The 22,111-nt window shown below is 47.0% G+C and overlaps 1 protein-coding gene across 3 annotated transcripts in view; it reads right to left on the reverse strand.

Moving 5' to 3' along the window:
• LOC126547719 (polyisoprenoid diphosphate/phosphate phosphohydrolase PLPP6-like) overlaps nt 1-10,225 on the reverse strand; it is a 123,469-nt gene extending 113,244 nt beyond the window's left edge. The window contains exon 1 of one of the 3 annotated variants that reach the window (XM_055063353.2): nt 9,738-10,225. In XM_055063353.2, the coding sequence (XP_054919328.2) occupies nt 9,738-9,745 (8 nt within the window). In that variant the 5' untranslated portion in view covers nt 9,746-10,225. The remainder of the gene's footprint in view (nt 1-9,737) is intronic. The other 2 variants (XM_050195680.3, XM_055063352.2) reach the window with 2 other exon arrangements.
• Nucleotides 10,226-22,111: the final 11,886 nt, after the last annotated feature.

The raw sequence follows: 22,111 nt of genomic DNA on the forward strand, positions 1-22,111 counted from the left end.
ATTGGCTCTCGACACAGGCCACTTCCGCTACCATGGCGGCACCCAGGGCCCCGGCCTCCGACGTTGCCTCCGAGATTTAAGTTTCTTTAGGCTGCGACGCTGGGCTGCCGCCGCGGTGAACACGATGCAACAGTGGGCACTGACGCCCGTTTGGTGTAGGAGCACGCATCACTTGCATTATGGTGTATTCGAGGCACGTGAAACAACTTTAAATGCTTCAAGAAACGCCTGTGCTACGTTGTGCGAGGGTTGCGTGCAGGCCTTTGACAATGCCACGCTTCGCTGCCGAAAGCCGCGTTGCTCCGTTTTCAACGACGCTGAAAAAGCATTCATGCTGGGAACGTGGACACGCGCAACATCGACAAGGAAGAAGACTGCGGCGACATGATCATGGAGCCATGAAATAGCAGATTCCTTAGCGCGAGCTTTTGTAACAGGTCCGGTGATATCTGTGCTGCCGGCAACTGCGCACATCACTGCAGCCAGATATAGGCAGTTTTCTTTGACCGAAGACAAAAAAGCCCTGTCATTTGCAAAATTTTCATGCATCTAAATTATGCTTGGAACCGACAATGGTGTCCTAACCGGCAATTCTAAGTATCATTTACAAGGCTTGGGTTGCCATATTCCAACATTTAATTTTTACTTGCACAGATGCGGTCTGGCATATCCCTTTAATGCTATCTCTGCAGTGAGTCGGAATCCATCGATATTCTTTTATTATCATGTCGGCGGTTTTCTATCATCGAAAACGATGTCTAGAAATTCTGGTTCGAAATCTACGTCTGCCTTTAACCAGTACTGTTATACTCTCCCTTAGAGCAACGGTACTAGGATACAGCCACAGGAAAGTTTGCCTAGCCATTTTTAATTTCGTATGCGACACAAAAAAACTGCCTTAATATTTTGTAGTTCCCGTATTTGATTTACTTCTACTTCCATTTTAGAAAATTCAAAAAGTAAAAACAAATTCACAGGTAAAATATTATTCAAAATTGCTCATGTTTAAGTATATCATTTACTTTATGTAGTTCAGTAATAAGTTATTGTTACTACTCCTATCAAGGCAAGGCTGACTATCGTATTAAACACTACTTTATCTCAGTTATTAATAGTTTATTTCTCATTCTAGATTATTCATTTATTTTCCTTTTCTGTGTTACTTATTAATTTATTTTATTTTTCTATCATATTAGCACCCGATTCGTGGCATATCCCCCGTAGTGGGTTTGTGGCATTGAGGCTTCATCATCATCATGTGTTGAGGCCACAGCAATAACGACGACACGGTAAGTTTTTGTTGCAGTTCAGAGCGCATATTTCCGAGAATGCTGGTACGATCAGATAAGACTTAACGCCACATACGTTACGCGGAGCGCGCACTCGTCCAAAATATTTCGGCGGCACACAGAGTGACTCAGTGCATGCCACGCGGAATGAAAAGCACGCATACATTTGCAGATGTGGGTCCATAAGCTTTCATTCAAAGCATGCTTCAAACCATAAGCACTTTCCTGCTGCCGCGCGTGCGGCTTTACTCCTACCCCCCATTTCTTCATGGGATAAGATTTTCTTATAATCGCTATGCGTGAAGGAAAAACGCTTGGCCAACACGTAATTGTCTTGTCTCTCATTGGAATAAAGCATATACCAAGCGGGAAACTATTAAAACACCGAGCTTGCTACGATTCTTCAGTTATAAAATGTAAACGGTAATTTCTGATGGCTTCAACGCACGGTTTCTGTGCGATACGGCGAAGCATTCAGTATATTGCAGCAAAAAAAAAAATATATGTAATTATGGGGTTTTACGTGCCAAAACAACTTTCTGATTATAAGGCACGCCGTAGTGGAGGACTCCGGAAATTTCGACCACCTGAGGTTCTTTAACGTGCCCTAAATCTAAGTACACGGCTGTTTTCGCATTTCGCCCCCATCGAAATGCGGCCGCCGTGGCCGGGATTCGATCACGCGACTTCGTGCTCAGCAGCCCAATACCATAGCCACTGAACAACCACGGCGGGCAAACGAATTCTTGAACGCTACGCACTATCGAGGCAAGTAAAGCATGTATTTTTTTCATAAAAGAATATACTCGTATGTCCCGAAAATTATTGTGCCCGAAGTAACGGACATCAATGCTTCGATGTTTTTTGTCTATTTAATAAGTAAAGAAAATATTACACCAACTTTAGCTATATCAGTTCGAAACCAGCAAAGCATGTGCATGCTGCTGATATGAAAAAAATGTAAAGGCCATGGAATGAACAAGTTGAGGACAAATATGGTCATGACACCTTGTCAGTCAAGAACCTTGTTTACATTTTTGTACATACGCAAAGGCCAGGGATAAATCTCAATGACGCTGTCATTTCTTCTAATGTATTGCGCAGGAGCAGCTGTCACCGGTCGTGCATTGTAATTGCACCGAAATTATAGTCGCAACAGGGAGCGCATATAGAAAGCAAGAGTTCTGCAAAACATACGAGCGCGAAACAAATGAAAGTGAGCCAATGCGAATATATGACAAACGGGATACTTTATTTAAAAGTAGTCTACATGAGCATTTAGAGATTTGTCCCACTGATTAACGAGTCGCGTGATTCTCGTCTCGTAAACCTCCTTGGATTGCTGCTTGAAAAAGTCCGCAACTGACTCTTTCATGTCGTCGTCGGACACAAATCTGGTTCCCTTTGGGTGTTTTTTTCAACTGCCCCAAAATAAATAAGTAGCAAGGCTACAGGTCTGGGCTGTATGGTGAATGTTGCAGCGTTTCCCACTTGAACTTTGTCACTTTTGTACTAACCACACCAGCGACATCGGGACGGGTGTTGTCGTGGAGCAAGGTGACCCCATTCGTCAATTTTCCACGTCGTTTGTTTTTGATTTGACGCAGCCGAACCGGCGTTTCACAATATCGGAAAAGATTGATGGCCTCTCCAGGTTTAGCAAATCCGATCAGTAATGGAACCTGACGACCGAAAAAAGAAACGTCAACACCTTTTCGGCGGAAATGACGACTTTTACTTTCTTTGAGGGTGGTGCATTCGAATGTTTCCACTGTAAGCTTTGCCGTCGTGTTTCAGGCTCGTAGTAGTGGCACCATGATTCGTTCCCGGTAACAATTGCAGACAAGAAGTCGTCACCCTCATTGTGATACCTGATCAGATGATTCAAGGCACCTCCGAACTTCTCAGTCTTCTGGCGGTGGTTCAATATCTTGGGCATCCATTGCGCACACAAGAGCCGATAACCGAGATGTTAATGAATTATGGTGTGAACCGAATCATGACTGATGTTCACGTGCCCTGCCAGTTGATCGATGCTTATTCTCCGTTATTGTCTAATCAGCTCATCAAACTTTTCAATTGTGTTGGGGGTGATTGCACGGTGGCTTTGGCCCGGTATTTTATCGTCTCTGCCACTATGACGTCATTCTTTGAACCGTTTGCTCCAACGCTTCACAGTGGCCAATGAAATGCATTGTTCAGCGTACACAGCAGCCATACGGCGACTAATTTCATTTTAGGAAACACCTTCAGCTGTCAAAAACCTCACGACACCACGCTGTTCAACTTTTGGAGTGTCCATTATGTCACGCAACCATGTTCAACCCAGTGAATGAGAGCATTCAAGAACCCTTATACTCACACCTGCGTGTCACACTTTTGTAAATGAGAGATGTCTGTATGCTACGCGCATGCTTCGCAGATAATGAACAGAACCATTATCGCGCGGGGTGAGTTGGCTCACTTTCATTTGACTCGTCCTCGTACATCAGAAATGCGAAGATACAATGGAGTATACAAATGCGAAGATGCAGCTTGATAAAGGGCAAAAAAGTGTCACTGGAGCAAAGTTAACAAAGTTCACTGCACGTATAGACAAAACCTCGTAATAAGATATTTAAATATTCGTATAAGTCTCCAATAAATTTACGTGTCTAAGAAAAAGTCACTGTGTATAATGCGTCAAACAAGGCAAATAAACATGTTGCGCAATCACAGATTCAGAGATCGCACGCGATGGAAGGCGGCGCGCTTCCTTCCCGATTTTCTCCCTTGCACACACGACAACCACCATCGTCGTCTCACCCATGCCACCCCCCCCTCGCCCCGCCCCCACGCTTTCATTCGCACATACAGCATGCGGCGCGCGGTCACAAGGTTATGGCCCTTAGATTTTATACGGAACATGAGGGCTACAGCGACGGCAGGAATGCGCCTGCAGTGTCCATATAATGGCTAACGAAATAATATAATACGAGTATCCGGCAAATGAAGCGTCCCGGGGCCCATTACATTCCGCAAAAGAAGAAGCAACAAACTCGAACTTTCACCATGCGACAATGCTCTGAGCCGGCAACGTCTTATTTTTTTTCTTTTGTGGGGTGGGGGCATCTAAATGAAGAAACGCAAAAGTGTGTTGGCCACAGACGAATGCCTAATTTGGGCACCTAATGTGGCTACCAAAGGAATATCGAAGAAAACGTGAGACACTTGGTCCACAGAGAAGCATACGCATACTGCTCGGTATCCTACACCGGCAAGACAAGACTTTCCGGAGAGGTTGCGCTCAAGCGAACACGTTGCAATCCGTCAAGTCCCCACAGTGATGGCGGCGAGCGACTATTGTTTCTTTTTCTCATCTGTTAGCCAGAAAGCGTCCAAAACTCTCCCAGGCCAAAATCCACTCGGCCAGAAAAAAACGAACGCGCATCGAACGTGCCGCGCGATGGTCGGGGCAACACGAGAAAAACGCATGCACTTTGGCTGGCTCCGGCAGCCCACGGGTAGCGAGAACAAGAAAATTGAAGAGGCTCAATGTGTCCTCGCGAATAAAAGTCAAAGTTGAAAAAATAAATAAGAACGTCGTTACCTTTGCTGGCTTTAGTGTCTTGACATGGACACTTTGGCGGAGGTGAAAGAAAATGTTGATATTCTTTTCTGTGACATGACGGCACAAATGAGCCACCACAACGCTTCGTCTCATCCGACCTCGCTGCGTGCTTTGTCAACTTGTCTGATAGTGTGTTGATTTGGCTTGTCTCGTTGTGTGTTCCGATGTACGACTTTAGAAAAGTCAATGCACCTTTGGCGTCAAATGTTTATGACATTAAACGCAGAAAGTTCCGGAATTGAAAATCTAAAGCTCGACTTTCGAAATGTCAGTGCATCTTTCACATCAAAAGTTTTTAAGAACTTTATACCCATAAATGCTCGGAATTGAAATCCATGCGCTCCGTAGATTCCGCGGCCTCAGCGAGATCCTGCGACGAGCACGCTCGCCATCAAAATCCTCTTGAAACTTTGTGCTCGGATGGGGCTCTTAGAGTTGTGTGAATCCCGGTGCATGGGTGTGGCCGCGCAATCCAGTCCTAGTTCGCAATGTGCGCGCTGAAATGTCTTTTTGAGCGTGAAAAATACATTCTAGACGAAATCCAGAATGATTTCCGGCGCCTGGGGTTGTTTTGGTCGCCGGTGCATGGACAGCACGAAAACATTTCGGGGGGAGGGGGAGAGGGCTGAAGCCCCATAAGCCCCTCCCCTGGCTACGCCCCTGGTCCCACCTCGCGCATTCACAGATTCACCAACTCACTAACAAAACCCTGCTGGTCTCTTGCCCGTGGCACCAACCATAGTGCGCAGCAGGGGGTTCTCTATTACGCTACGTACGCGAAAGCGAGTAAGTGTGCGCGCTCCAAATAAATCAGGACACCCCCTAAAGGCGTGGAAGCACACTCAATCTAAACCAGACTCCTAAAAGTCACGCTTCACGAAGAGATTGGGCCTGCACAATTTAGTTTGTAACCATGATATATTAAATATTTACAATCAGATTTAATTGAGGTGAATTTCCCCTCCCGCCCCATTCGCATTGTCCTCTCTCGGGCTTACTCGTGCCAAGGGACCGTACTGAAGGATACACAGATTCACATTCACCTGGGATTGTGAGCACTCTACCTAGCCCTCGGTATCATAACTGGACTCTAAAACTACTGGAACCGCATACGATTCAGGCTTACTTAAAGGGACACTAAAGTGAAAAATAATTTTTTCTGCATCAGTAAATTACCGTTCTACAACAACAAAAACACCGTTCTTACAACGATAAGACGTTTGGTAAGCCAGAAAAAGCGCAAGAACGAAATACGGGTGGCGACGCCTACTTAAGTTCCCGCACCTGGGGGCTGTGACGTCTTGGATTTTAATGGCAACTTCTAGGGCCTACTAATTATATACAGCGGTACAGATTGACTACATTGTGTTCTAAAGGAACCAAATATTACACATGGCAAGTTTCGGGAACCTTTATTCAGCCAACGCGGCCCAAATGCGAAAACATACTTTGGAATCCCTGACGTCACGCTGACGTACAGGCGCTGGGGTTTCGGCGCGAAATTCAAATACTGATACTTGGACCTTCATTTTCTCATCTAATAATCAAACAATTTTTTTTTTAAATGACTGCCTGCAGGGTTCTCAAACAATGCTTCATTAGTCTAAACTGATTTATTGTTTCGCTTTAGCGTCCCTTTAACCTCACTCATGGGAGGCCCCGAGTCTAGAGTCAGTCGACTCGTGAGCGAGACAAGCGACTTATGGCTGAAGTGTAACGTCGGGAATGTCTAGCACCGACGAGCAAACAGCGAAGCCCGATTCGCGACAGACAGCCAACCGTATGAAACCCCCCTGACGGCCACAGTACCAATTGAGTGCCGAGAACCGATAAGCGACAATGCACATTTAGGAAGCAGATTATCGGGGCGCTGCTCATCAGACAGACGCGGACCGAGCTATACATCCGCAATCAAAGAACGCCAAATCGCTCCAGCCATTTACCGAGAGGTGGACGAGTTACATTAATACCAGTTCACTTTCGAAATGGACGCGTACATTTTTTCCAAATGGAAGAGTACATATGGTGCGATCGTTGATGCAGCACAACGTTATATATACTGTAAATATCCGAACTCTTGTTCTTTAGCTAGTTTTTTTCCGCGCTACGCATTTTTGACACATGAACGTGGGCTAGCAACTGCTTTGTCCCTTTCTTGCTGAACTTGTAAGGGTGAAAAATAAATTGTCAGACTTTATAGTGACTCAATGATTCTGTGCCAGGGGCTCAGGAACAGCAGTACCGAGCCCCCGGCTCCTCAATACGTTTAGAGACTGTCACGTGGCCAAGAGAAGAGCACACTGTGGGAGGCGGTCCCATGAGATCACGTGGTAGTCTAAACATATTGAGGAGTCGAGGAATCAGCACCTGACTCGTCATGGCCTCCGAGATCTGGCGGCGCGCGCGGCCAGACACCGTGCGCCGGACGATCTCGGAGGCATTTTAATCGATCGCAGAGACCGCTACCCACCTCGGACTGGACTGGGATAATGCAACGATCCTAAACCATTCCTTGTCACGCTCCGTCAGAGCTGTCAGAGCGGAGCTCCGGCCGCGTTATCAGCTCCGGCCGCGTTATCAGCTCCGGCCGCGTTATCAACGGGATTAACCGGATGCTAAGATAACCACTTTCAACAACACAACCTTTCTAAACACGCTTTTCTCATTTACCAAGTACATTTACGAACCTATATCAGATGCAATTGTTCGCTATAGCCAAGATCAGCATTCATCGCTGTGTATCCCACACATTAATTTCGCTCCACACAACCCGGTTTGACACGCTGCTGAGGTAACCCAACTAGCGCCAGCGAGATTACCAGAGCTCATAGAACAAAAAGTTCGTGCGGTGTATAAACTTACGATGCCGTTAATATGTACATGTAGGTGAGCTAGTAGTTAGTTGCTTATCATGGCGAAGACAAGATTAGGGCCACAAGATGCGGCACTGTCACGCGCTTCTTTACGCTGTCTTTTTTTTTTTTTAGACAAAATGTCATACTGACAGCCCTCAGCTCCCCGCGCGAAAGAGAGGTACAGTGCATGAGGTGTTAAAATCAGATGTTTACAGCATACCATAACGCTTTATACTGCAGCAACAATCACACCATGTGTGCTGTTATCGATTGCGCCCTCACACTGAGCTTGAGCATGAACATGAGGCACCACCTGTCGCATTTGGCGAAAGTTGTAAGATTTAAGCTGAGCACGTGCCATAAAATGTCGTCAAATTATCTCATTGATGACATGAGGTTTAACGGCCAAGACCAAGACTGGGTTTCGGAGCGCTACGGATGATTTTTTTATACCGTAACCTGGGGTTACTATACGTGCCTAGAAAGCTAAATACACGAATGTTTTTTTTTTTTTTTTCGTCCTGCCGAAATGCTGTGCCGCCATGGTGGGGAATCAAGCCAACGACCTCGCGCTCAGCGGCAGGACCGCCACAGGATCTAATCGATTTAGCCAGATTTCGGCATGACGATTCCACGTTTGATGTCAATTCAGCGACTGCAGAAGTCGGGAGTCGCTGCACATATAGATACCGGTTTCGAACACACCACATATCTGACCAGTTAGCATGTTCACGCCGATTCGGCACCAGACGACAGGGCAGAAAAAAAAAAAGAAAAGACGTGACCTGACAAAAAGCAAACGTCGTATAACTCTACGCCTGGTATTCGACAAACGCGAGCGCTATGTAATAATAATAATAACAATAATAATAAATAAAATATAAAAGATGTCAACGTAAAAGGAGCACGTTGTTTCGTTGTATGGCAAGCGCGGACAATCGCTCCCGCTGACGTAATGTCCACAAGACAGTGCACGTGTCGTGCAGACATGCGCATCAGCGATTGGGGCGGCAGGCGTCTATAATTACGCAGCAACAAATACCGCCTATGAAGTGGTGTACAGCAAGCACTAGTAGTTGGGAAGTATCACCGAACTAGTGAAGAATGATGACAAGATAATCGTCACATCGTGCGTCACCCAAGTGTGAAGAACAATTAAGTCGGCACGACCCATCCTAAGTAAAACGTCCCGAAGCAACACTGTTGAGCTACGAGAGGTGCCGTAGTGGTGGGCTCGGGTTTTTGACTAATTGTAATTATTGATCCGGCACCCAAAGGACACGAGCGTTTACGCATTTCGGCCCCCATGAGAAAGCTGCCATCGCGGGCGGGGAATCAAACCAGCGAAGTCATGCTCAGCAGCAAAACGCCATATCCACTACTGTGTCAGCGCGGCAGGCAACGAAACTAGAACGAAAAAAGTTTGGGTTAAACACTCTGGATGCAATCGCTGAGGCACAGACGTCATGAGTAATGCGGAGCGCATTTTTTATTTATATTTTCTTGGTCACCTTCCAGGTGTCATCAGCGCTGTGCGTGCATGGACTTGACGCTGCGTAGCTCGGTGCAACCGAAATAAGAATCGAGCGCGCGTGGCGAAAGCAGGGAAATAAGTCCGGCTGCTTTACGTCGCGACAATACTTAAACCAGACAAAATGTAGAATTAGGCATGACATTATTGTGCGCTAAAGCTGTGGCTAGGGAATGCTTTAGTTCACAGGGGGAGACAAACTTCACAAAAGGAGACATTAAGACAACGACACGGGTCAAACGGAGTTGCACTGATCGTCTGCACTTACAGTGAGATCAATTTAGCCAGCGCTGGTTTAGCTCCGAGCAGGTATAGGTTAATCTAACATGGGAGTGGCAAATGCTCAATAATAGCCGACACGCATTGACAGTAACGCTATCGCCATACAATAAGCTTACAATAAAACTGCCGAAGCACTACAGTAAACAGCCACCGGCTATATTGCACCTTACCGTTTCATGATGCCGGTGAAATGTACGCCGGGGCGTCGCTCCACGTAAGCTACTGCGACTGCTCGGAAGGGCTTCGAACAAAAGCGGCGGAGCCTTTCTCAGAGGAGAGGTGGAAAGGGACACGGCGATCAGGGGGTGCGTTATCTTCTGATACAGCAGGCCGAAGCCATAACACGGGCTGACAAAAGCTGCAGTTCCCTACAGCTGCTGTCCGTTGCACGCCGGCGTGTGGGCGCGCAGTCGAGACGCCGGTAAGATAACAGAAGTCCGTGCGTCTCAGTCGGCGGCCCGTCCCCGCGGGTAGTACGACGTTCTGGAGCGGTGCCGAGGGTGAATGGACAAATAGAATGTCACTGATGTCTCGCCCACAGCTCGCGACGCTGGCTAATACGCAAATGCCACGTAAACGAAGCACCAACAGACGACGACGACGCCGGTTGACAGGCGCGGGCGCCGGGAGAGTGGCGGCAGGCGGCGGTTCAGTAAACCCGTGATGCCCACCGCGATGCGCTTTCCACTCGCGCCTTTTCGCCGCCTTGCTTCGGTTTCGTATCATAGTTCTGCCCGTGCTTGCCTTCCGTTTGTTGCGACTCCGCTTGGAAGTAACTATAACGGAGTAGCTTTAGGCGTCACTGTCCTAGCAGTAAAGCTATGTATACTTTCGACATCCTACCACCTTTTTATTTCTCCTGCTTCATCTATGTAGAATTGCGCTGTGGTATGCATGGGAATGCCGGTATATTGTGGATTCGGATTGGCATCGTTCTCGTAGAGACAGTACACCTTGAAGACGCGCTTGGCAAGTACCGTTCTGTCTGTCACAATGATTCATTTTCTACTAGAACAGCACGTGAAAAGCTGTTTTAGCTTTATTATTACGCGAAAACATGTTTTGTTTAACTATGAGAACTTGTAATTGTGTGTACGACTACATGTAACGTAAAAAGTATCAGCGGGCCGCTATAGTTGGAGGACAGACGACAAGGTCCGCGCTCGCTTTGAAACAGTTGGTCGTCTGTTCTTGCTTTTCTTCGCTTGGTCATGCATCGTGGGTGAGTAAAGATGTAATATGCGTGAATGGAAACATTTTATGAAGATTTTACTTCGAGAACGCGTTATTTGCATAGCCATATCCACGTTTTAGACGAAGCCTCTTACAACACCAGCCAACACGAGCCTCGCAGACACATATACCGTCATTCCCATGACGGCACGGTGCCCCCTTAAGAAACTCCTATAGACGGTGGCGCCAGATTACCCTCTACACTCTTAGGCAAAGTTACATGTGCACCCTTTGGCTTGCCCCTTCTGCCACACAACGATAATCGTTATCGGCCTTGATGCGTTTCCTTTCTTTAACGCTGCGAGCCCGGTACTTTCCAGTAACGAATGGCACGCGCGTTATCAGCACAGAGCAGTTTACACCCTTTGGAGTGCCCCTTCTGATAACGCGCATGCCGTTCGTTACTGAAAAGTTCCGGGCTCGCAGCGTTAAAGAAAGGAAACGCATCAAGGCAGATAACGATTATTGTTGTGTGGCAGAAGGGGCAAGCCAAAGGGTGTAACTTTGCCTAAGAGTGTAGGTGTTATAGTGAGAAACTCTATGGGGCTATGCACCCGATTGTCTATGGCAGGTGTTCCCAAACTAGGTTCCGCCAACCCACAGATTCCGCGAACGGCATTTTATGGTTCCGCGAGTCCTCAAAACGAATCCAACTCCATCCCCCTATGGGTGCATTATTGCCCTGTTTAATTTATTCGACGATTTGTGCACTTCTGTTGTTCTAACTTTTAAAGGTCTACTCCACCGTTTTTTAACCATATTAGGATATTGTCATTTTCAAATGACATTGACAGTCCTGTCACTGGTCGGGTGGTTCAATTTGCTTAGAAATTCATCGATAATTTTAAATAACCAATAAACGAGAGACCGAAACCGAAATAGGTAGCTGCTTCGTGTGAAGTCACGATCAGTCTATGACGTCAGATCCTGCACAACCATAATGTAAACATGCAGAACGCGTGCTAAACAAGCAGTACACGTGACGCTAACGCCAAAGAAGCGATACTGATGATGTCTCCTGACGACACAGGGAGCTTTTACAGATTTTCCGAACAGCGGCGATTTCAGCGACGATTCCAGCGACAGTGGCGGTGACGTTACAAGCACAGGGGGGGGCCAGTAAAACGTCATGAGTTGCGAACGCAAGCAATATTCAAAATTCATTTTGAGGAAAACTAAATGACTTGCAGCCATATTGTTTGGCACAGGTAATCAGAGTGTAAAAGAGAACGTATACATAGTATGCCCGTACGTCATTCAACGATACTCCGCGACTTCCGGTTTACGGCAGCGCCATCTTGGGGAACCTATAGGCCTATGCTATGCCTATGGGCGCTATTCAGGGGCCGAATCTTATAACGGTTCGCAATACGAACGGTTCGCTTCGCCGCTTACGTCACTAGATGTGCCACTCCCAAGCCGGCGGTGGAAGAAGGGGAGGACGCGACCAATAGATGAGAGGGTGCCACCTCTGAAGTGTACGTCATTATATGACGAGCTAATCGAGGAATTGCAGAATGTTTCTGCTTGCTAAATAAATGTAAAATATAATTTAAATATTATATGCCAAGTTCTGAAGTATAAACGTGTGGTGCCGGGCGTTTACGCAATGCAGAAGTAATTGAATAATGTCATTCTTTTTTATTCTCAGCCCACAGGTGGTATCGCAAGCGTAAATGAGTTAAAGCTATGTCGTCTGCTACCAGGAGCTCGCACGATGCACGCAACAGGAACGCACTGCCGGCACTTCTCAAGTAGCGAGCGCGACAAAACCGTGAACTGGTTCTTAGGGACACCTTTACTAGCCGACTATATCAATTTTCCATCTTTTTTTCGCCCTTCGTCATCGGCTCGGACATGACTTGCTCGCCGCCGCGCTGCCGCTGTCCCTGCGATAAGCCCCACGGCGCGTCGCGTGATAAAAGCAATGGAACTTGAAATCGAACATTACGATACACGGGCCCTGCATTGCCTGCGCGAAGTCAAATCGAAGAGTGTGGTGCTGACGGTGCGCGCTGTGCCGTAAAATTGAGTAACAAAGTGCGGCACTCCCGAACCAGAGAAAAAAAAAGGCAGCCAAATAAGAGATCTCCACAATATATTCCCGTCTTGACTGTATAGTTTTATCAGCCGAACGAAGGAAGTGCTGAACCAGCCTAGGTTGAACCCTTCTGACTGCTGAACGGCGATCTGCGAGCTATTCACGCTGGCGATAGCACTGAGAATTCGATCTCACCATGCAAATATCTCCTTGGCATTGGCTTTGAAGCTGAGGTCACGGGAAAGCTGACCCAGCCCTTCAACCAGCCAACACAGTAATTGCGAGAGCAACTTTGTGGACAGTGTCGGCAGCAGAGATCTAGGTCATTCCGATGAATGCTTCACGTCCGACCGACCTCTGGGAGCTGCAGGCCGGTGGCGATGAACCGCAGCGCGCAATATTCCTTCCTCTGCGTGGAATGGCCACTCGTACGCTTGCACCTGAGTCCCCTCCATTTGATAGCGTAGCCTACAAAAGGTTTACTTAGAAAGCCAGCAAGGGCGGTGCAACTCCTTATCCGTCACTTCTTCGAACGCGTATCGCGCTTCCAGCCGTGGTCGACACCGAAAGAGGAACGCCAAGCAGACGACGAAGGCAAGTAATAGCCTCCGAAACAACCAACGCACGCGCGCGCGACGCCCGCGTGTCTCCGGGGTCGCGCGACCGGCGCGCGCGGCCAGGGTCACAAGCCAAAGCCAAGCCACAGCAACGGAACCCAAAGCGGACTACCCCTTCGCCGGTTCCTACGACCGGTTCGCTTTGAAGATGATTGACAGATGTGCGACGTATTCAAAAATTGCGATACCGCCCCGCTGCCTCTGACGACCTGTGACGTAATCAAAATTTTGGCCAATCAGGTGAGGCCAAAGGAACGGTTCCCCAACCGAACCGTTATAAGATTCGGCCCCAGAATAGCGCCCATGCGCGCGCCTGTTGATACGGTACCCCAAGATGGCGGAAGGTAGCGGAAGCAGACGACAGCAGCGGATGTGACGTCACGTACATACTATGTATATTAAAAATGGTATTAGGATCCGAGGACATCGAAATATCGCCGGAGTTGCCCTTTAAGCCGTTATATTGATTCATAGCGACATCCATCGCTAAGCCGTGTATAAGCATGTCGGTGGGAAGAAACTGTGTGCGTGCGTGTGCGTGCGCGTGTGCGCGCGCGCGCGCGCGTGTGTGTGTGTGTGTGTGTGTGTGTGTGTGTGTGTGTGCGTGCGTGCGTGCGTGCGTGCGTGCGTGCGTGCGTGCGTGCGTGCGTGCGTGTGTGTGTGTGTGTGTGTGTGTGTGTGTGTGTGTGTGTGTGTGTGTGTGTGTGTGTGTGTGTGTGTGTGTGTTGTCAGTATTGGGGGCTCAATCCCGTCACTCGTGATCCGTTGTCAAGATTGGAGTCCGGCATGAATTAGAAGGTAGCTGGCCCATGCCGTCGTCCAACTTATCCACGCTGAGGACGTTGATGAAGGGAAGAACTGCTTCTCATCGAGAACGAGGAATATGGGTTTATTTACAATATTTATATCAGTCTAACATGACTGTTTGAGAAAGTACATCAGTCTAACATGACTGCTTCAGAGAGAGTGTCAGTCCAACATGACTGCTCAAGAGAAGTGTCAGTCCAACCTGACTGCTCAAGTGTGTCGAGCATCCGCACAACAGCAATTTTTAAACACTCGGTCCTCCGGCGATACAAGGAGATGCGAACGTTCGTTTAGTCATCGCAAACTAGCCGCCTCTCCGCGGCACGGTTTACACACACACACACACGCAAACACACAGGTGCGAAGGTCTGGAGCCGACGTCAGAGGGGCCCCGTAGCACTCGGAGCCGTTCCTGGTAGCGCGTTGGGGAGTTGGGGAACAATAGTTGGCCCGCCGAGCTTATTCCGTCACAAAGTCGATTTAATCACGCTGTGGCTAGAAGGAGGCGGCGAAGCTCCCGGTATGTTGGCCGTCATTGTCGTAAGTGGCTGGCAATCCTGCACGGCAGCTGGCCATTCTTAACAGTGTGTGTGTGTGTGTGTGTGTGTGTGTGTGTGTGTGTGTGTGTGTGTGTGTGTGTGTGTGTGTGTGTTATATATATATATATATAACACTAACTTATATAGTGATCTCGTGTGATCTTTGTCCCTGATAGGCTGTCTTTCTTTCACTAGTGATTACAGGCGTGGTACTTAATTATACTGTTACAGGGAGAAAAGACGCTTGATAATATATTTTCAAGATATATACAAAGGGTAGAAGACAGGCATACAAGATGGAGTCTGTGCGCACGACTATCGGCGATCGTCGTCGTCATCAGTCCTCTCATCACCGTTCGCTGCTGCAGCGCCTCGTAGCATGACCCCCGGCGGCGAAGGCGCTGTCACAGAAATGTGACAGCGAAGGGGAGCGGTTTGATCGTGCTGGTGATGATGGCGGAGCGCTGTCGTCGTCATTGCGTACCGGCACTCGGGAACTATCCCCTGGACGTCGGATGTTTCATTAGCTCGGCCAAGGCTGCGAGTTCCAAGGACTGCGTAAATGGCGGGAAATGTGTGTCTAACGCGTCCACAATAGAAGCGATGGGCCTGTCATCGGAAGTACGCCATTCTGCGGAATTCTGGTAACGAGGACGAACGGTTGGGCATCTTTCTATCTCAGGTGCGGCGGGCGGGCGGTATAGTAAGGTCCGTTGACTGGGCAAAGCGTCTGTAATCCTGCGTTTGCTAGTTCTTGACGCACAACGGTTCGGATAAGGGAAATTGTTGCATGGGGCTCGTCGGCGTTGCGCACATGAAGTGGAAATGGGGAGGTAGCTGCAATCTCGCGGCGGATGATGCGCACAATATTGTCGGATGCAGCAGGAACGGGTGGGACGGGTGGGGGACGGAGGTGCTCACGGGTACACGTCGCAGCCGTGTTCGGAAGACGTGTGAAGTTCGGAGTAACGCGGCGAATTTTTGCTTCTTCATAGCGTCGGCATTCATCGATGACGTCTTGCACTGTAGATGAGTTCTTAAAAACCAGAAGTGTAAACGCCTCATCCGCGATACCTTTGAGGATATGCGCAACCTTTTCCGTTTCTGGCATCGTGTCATCGACTTTGCGACAAAGCGCGAGCACGTCCTGGATGTACGTCACATGACGCGGTGCAAGTCTGAGCTCGGCGTGCAAATTTTCTACGCAGCACGGATGGGCTTGCCGAACAGATCGATGAGCCTTTTGCTTACATACCTCCCAGCTCGTAAGTTCCTGTTCGTGGTTCAGAAACCACACTTGTGCCGTGCCCGCCAGGTAAAATATGGAGTTCGCTTGCATCAGAGTCGGGTCCCAATTGTTGCTAGTGCTGACCCGTTCGTACAGTTGAAGCCAACCTTCGACCTCGGTGTTGTCAGAGCAGGAGAAGGTACTTGGGTCACGCGGTTGCGTCAAGAAGACAGGCGGTTGGCGGCGGATGGTTGAGGCACGGTTGGTGAACTGCTCGAAGCATTCTCGTCCCCGCCGTGCGCTGGCATTGTAGATGCCACCAAGGAGCGTGCGCTGCGTAGATCCGTCTTGAAACTTGCAAAACCCGCACGCTTCACAAAAAAGTTCACAAAATAAGACGCTTCACAATATATTTACAAGATATATACAACGGGCGTACAAGATGTTGTTGTTGTTGTTGTTGTTGTTGTTGTTGTTGTTGTCCTGAGTGCGCCGTGGCACATACCCACAGTGGGAGATTGGTCATGAATCGGGTGGTTAAATCAGGTGCGAAAATAATAATAAGGGAGTTAACAATTTGAACATTGGAGTTTAAAAGCAAACGTTTTGTGTTTGGAGAGAAAAAAAATAGTCACAAGAAAACCGGGTATAATAATAATAATAATAATAATAATAATAATAATAATAATAATAATAATAATAATAATAATAATAATAATAGGTAAGAACTAAAGGAAAGCTATGGTGGGAGAACGATCAGTCTAACATGGAAATCGATTGGTTTCAGTGAGGTAATTTTGGATTTCCATGCAAACATTTCTGTGACTGAACCCAATAATGGAGGCTCCAAAAGATAGGATCACAGGCACTGATAAATTTAGACCAATAGTGCGAAGCGAGATTTCGAGTAGTCGTTTTCTTATAATAGAAAAACGCCTGCAAGACAACAAGAAATGGTCTCCGCTTCGCCACAGAATGAGCATAATGGTGAGAGGACCAGACCAGACCTGTGGAGATAGAAGTTTAAAACGCAGGTATACGGAAGCGCAGTCTCGTGATGGACACTTTAATTTTCCGTGTTCGGCAAAAATCTCTGTGCCGAGGGTGTAGGAGATGTCGGTAATCCACAGAGTTGGTAATTGCGGAGCCTGATACTGCCTGTATAATGACACTCCTGCGAAATCTAGCAGCAGTAACATGAGCAGTCAATGGGCAGTCAAGAAGAATCGGGCCACTTATTGATGCCTTCGCCAGAGAGTCTACAATTTCATTTATAATTAGTCCTTTGTGGCCAGGCACCCAAATCAAATGCACGCCTCTCAAGTACCCAGGTACCAATGATTGAAATGTCCTCATCACGCGAGAATCACCAGAAGCAGTAAGGGATGAGCACAATGATAACGAATCAGTGACTACCACGGCTGACGTAATTGATGGTCCTAATTTGCGTAATTCCAGCACTGCGGCCGTGAATTCGGCTAAAAAGAGCGGTATGAAATCTGGCAGCCGAAGAAAAAATGTCCAATTAAGAATCGGGGAAAATATTCCTACACCTGACTTTTCTTCACATTGTGAAGCATCTGTCGCAATTACAATGTTTGTTTGAAGGTTCTTCAGATGATCTTGTGATATACCGTCTAGAATACGGTGTGGAAGTAATTTTTCATTATTAGGAAAAATATCATCGAATTGAATATCCGTTGCAACAGCTCTGTCGGGAATAGGAAGTACATCGCATATGCGCACGCCCAAAGAGTCAAGTAATTTTTGCACGAATATAATTTGCGGAGTAAGTAGTCGAGGCCAGTTGACACCGAAAAACAACGCAGGTTGTGAAATAAAGATTGTTTGGGGATGTCGCAGCGGTGATTCATAAATCCTTAAGAATGTCTACACTGTCAAAACCTGCACGAAAAAGGAGGAACACGGGATTCTAGATAAAGAATAGAATTTGCAACAAATTTAGGAAGACCTAAACACAGATGTAATGATTCTCTTTCTAAGAGGATTAGAGGACGGGACATGTAGGCTGGAGCTCCAGAGAAGAGCACACAACCAAATTCTAATACAGGGCGAACGTACATACGATATATCATTAGGAGTCTATCTCTTCTCAATCCTATTCGACGATTGCTCAGCCTACGCAATATGCCAATTGCACGGTTACCTTTTCCAGTCACGTGATCTATGTGTGGGCGCCAGCTGAGAGAGGCGTTATAAATAATTCCGAGATATTTAACATATTCCACCTGTGGTATGTCTTGAAGGTGGTAAGACAATAAGTTGTGCACTATGTCACGTATCGGAAAAACGAGAACGGCACATTTGCTGGCATTCAGTATAAAGTGATTAACATCTAACCACCTCTCCAGAGCACAAAGGTAAGTTTGCAGTCGTTGGTATAGCGCGTGGATGTCGTTTGCAGATGCGAAAAACGCAATATCGTCTGCATAAACATAAGTAGTTACTTCTTGAGGACAAGGTAGTGTGCTCATGAGAATATTAAAAAGCACCGGGGAAAGGACTGAGCCTTGCGGTACGCCTCTCGTTTGTTTGTGCTTAGAAGAAGAAAAGCCGCTTTCGTAGCAATTGAATTCTCTTTCACCTAAGAATGACTGAATCCACGCTACTAAATACCCAGGAACCCCACAGGATATTAACCGATTGAACAATACAGTGTGCTCGACAGTGTCGTATGCTTTAGCGATATCGAGCGTCACTAAGGCAGCGTATATTGCTTATGATGTCGAGCGAGTTGCTTTCTAAGTCGACGTGGGCATGCCAGATGAAGCAGCCGGCCCTGAAACCAACCTGACAGGGACTAAGAATGGAATTATCATTAATAAATTTCATGATACGATGGTGAAAAAGCCTCTCAATGAATTTTAATACGTTTGATGTAAGTGCAATGGGCCTAATGTTATCCAATATATACCTTCCTTCTTGTTTCTTACGCATCAATATTACTTTGGCGAGCTTCCATTGCAACGAAATCCAAGCATATTTAATTGAATAATTCACCAGGTCTAAAAGAACGTTAGGCGATTCCTGTAACAATATTTTTAACATTGCATTTGTGACACCGTCAGGGCCAGGGGCTGAATTCGGCAAGCATAGTGCAGTCTCATTTAGTTCAGATAAGGAAATTGGAGTAAGGCCATCCGAAGGATATAATGTAGAATGAATAGCCGGAAGCCGGGCAGTAAATCGATTTTCTAAGCCTTTGGCAATCTCTTCTAGGGAGGCGCTCAATTCTTGCGGGGTCAAAACAATTGAATCTAATGTTAAGGGTGCTGGTACCACCTTCCTAGCATGAAGAAATGCAAATAAAGCACGCCTTTTTTTAATTTGATAGATAATCGTAATGCCTAATATCGTATTCGTCTTTGGCTCGATTAACAGTACGCTTAAATACACCAGCGTGAAACTGATAATTTTTCCAATTTGTCGGGCACTGATTATGCAGAAGCATTTTCCAAGCGACTTTTCTTTTTCTATAGTCCCGCGTACACTCATTATTCCACCAACGGCAAGCGGTGCCTTTAGCTGAAGGGATGACAAATTCGGCTTGCTTCCGGAAATCCTCTAGAATTGAGCAAATGGTTGAAGCGATTTCCTTATCATTGGTATTGGCAAGTTTCGAAACGGCTGAACGCAAGGAAGTCTTAAATTTCGTATGGCTCACAAATGCGCGTGCCTGGTATTCTAAATTTGTTATTGGACAAATGATTTCAAATGACACAGGAAGATGATCACTGTTGGTTGCTGAGTCAACCGTTTCCCACGACAAAACCTTGATGCCAGCGCTACAAAATGTTAAATCTAACACCGAACGAAAGAGACCTCCAGCAAACGTTACTTGTCCTGTGTTCTGACATGAAAGGTGACTATCAATAGTACACTCCCATAGTCGCTTACCACACAAATCTGTTTTTAGCCCCCACGACACGTGATGCGAATTAAAATCCCCTACAAACAAAATTTCTTTTCTACAGGCAGCCACAGCCCTATCAAGTTGACGTGTACTTTGCACACCGTTGGGGAAATATGCATTTATAATTGAAAATTGATGGTACCCTGGGAGACATAGATCTATAGCCAAAATTTCGCAGTCGGAATCCATGATTTGAAAAGAAATATTTGCTTTGTGACAAATTTTACTGAAAACAAGTATCAGTAATCCTCCACCTCGCGAGTGTCGATCTAATCGGAAAGACCGAAAACCTTTTAAATGAAATTTTTTATCTGGTGAAAGCCAAGTTTCTTGAAAAAGTAAGACATCTGGATTGAATAGAACAGATAGGCAAGATAAATCTGTTAAAGCTGAAAATATAGAGCGACAGTTCCACTGCAGTACTTTCAACTGTCCAATGGTGTTGAACGCACAGCAGCGGCAACTGCCGCCTTTACAATAATTTCTGTAATCATAGGAGATGGTTGACTCTTTTTTGATTTTGGTTCGGAAATTGGTGATCTCATACGTTTGGGAGCTCGAGTGTCAATTTCCATATCTGTGACACTAACAGTGTCTGAATAAGAGGGCTCATCCTCGCCTGGTTTGACTAGCGGAGTAGTGTCTGTGGAATGTTCTGCAAATGTAGAAGGCGTCTCTACCTCGTTGCTAAGCATTCGAGGTGGGGCGTTAGATACTGGGGACTGCATTGGTGTCTTAGTGGACTGCAATATTTGCAACATCTGACTGGAAATAATTTGCGCCAAGCAATCAGAGAGACTGGATATCAATTTATTCATAGCTTTAACCATTGCTTTTTCCACAGCAGAGTCAATTGCTTCGGAGAGATTAAGATCCACGCTTGGAGTGTTGCGCGCTGTAACACCAGAGTATCTGAAGGCCCTGTCTTTAATAACTGCAACTGCATCTCTTCGGGAGCAGCGACGGCGGTCGATTATTTCAAGAATTTGTATTTCTTGAGCGCGAGCTGAGCAGTTCGAATAGTCTGCTGGGTGTGCTCCCCCACAGAGGCAGCATTTTTTAGATTGAGCGGAGCATTCACTTGAAGAATGACCATCTCTACAGGTGTGGCAACGCAAGTTACACTTACATTTTTTTAGACTTACATCCTCCTACGCTGTGCCCGAATCTCCAACAATTCTGACACTGAATTGGACGTGACGCGAGTGGCTCTACACGGAACACAAGAGGCCACACCTTTATTTCAGAAGGACATGATGTGCCCATAAACGTTGCAATTACAGATCCCGTCGGAACCCTCTCGTTATTTATCAGTCGATTGCAACGGTAGATAGCAATGACACCTGCTGCGGAGAGCTTGTCCAGGGTTTCAGTTGGGCTTAATCGGGAGTCTACGCCCCGTACAAGACGCTTGGTGCACGCAAGGTGAGGCGGAATGAAAGCACTGTCCGGGGTGGAAGCGAATGAAGTGCATTTCAAGAGGTCTTCAACACAGGTCTGGTCGGGTGAACGGCACACTATGCCTCCCCGTCCGAATGCTCGCACGTCAGTGATGGTTTGGAAGTGGTTGGACGTGGTCTTAAGTGCCTTCTGGACTAGCTTATGGATTCGTGATCCTGATGGAACCTCCATTGGTAGGCATAAGCGCAACAGGAATGGTGCTGACGCCACTGCGAAAAAATAAATCTAGAGGCAATTCAGTAGGTGGCAGGGATGCTGACCAGGCGTATCGCGCCTGACCAGGAGAAATGGTCGACATCAGCCCAAGACGGCTGACGCAAGGAATGCCAGTCAACCAGGAACTAAAATAAGGTTATTGAGACACCTGAAACCACCCGATACTCAGCCAAAACACCACTGCAGGTCAACGAAACAGTTGATCTGTCGAGGCCAACAGGTTCGCGCAAGGCAGCTTCGGCTGCCAGAGACTGTGGGCGCCGAGCCGAACCACATACAAGATGGAGCCCGCGCGCGCGACTATCGGCTATCGTCGTCTTCGTCAGTCCTCTCATCATCGTTCGCTCCTGCAGCACCTCGTAGCAATACCAAAACAATATGCCTGCTGTAAACATGTTTACAGCTGGAATATTTAGTAGCACAAATGGTTGCCAAAACATAATCAACGTTACCTTTTCAGGTTGCCTC

The sequence above is a fragment of the Dermacentor andersoni genome, chromosome 1 (assembly GCF_023375885.2).
Source record: "Dermacentor andersoni chromosome 1, qqDerAnde1_hic_scaffold, whole genome shotgun sequence".
NCBI classification, from domain to species: domain Eukaryota; kingdom Metazoa; phylum Arthropoda; class Arachnida; order Ixodida; family Ixodidae; genus Dermacentor; species Dermacentor andersoni.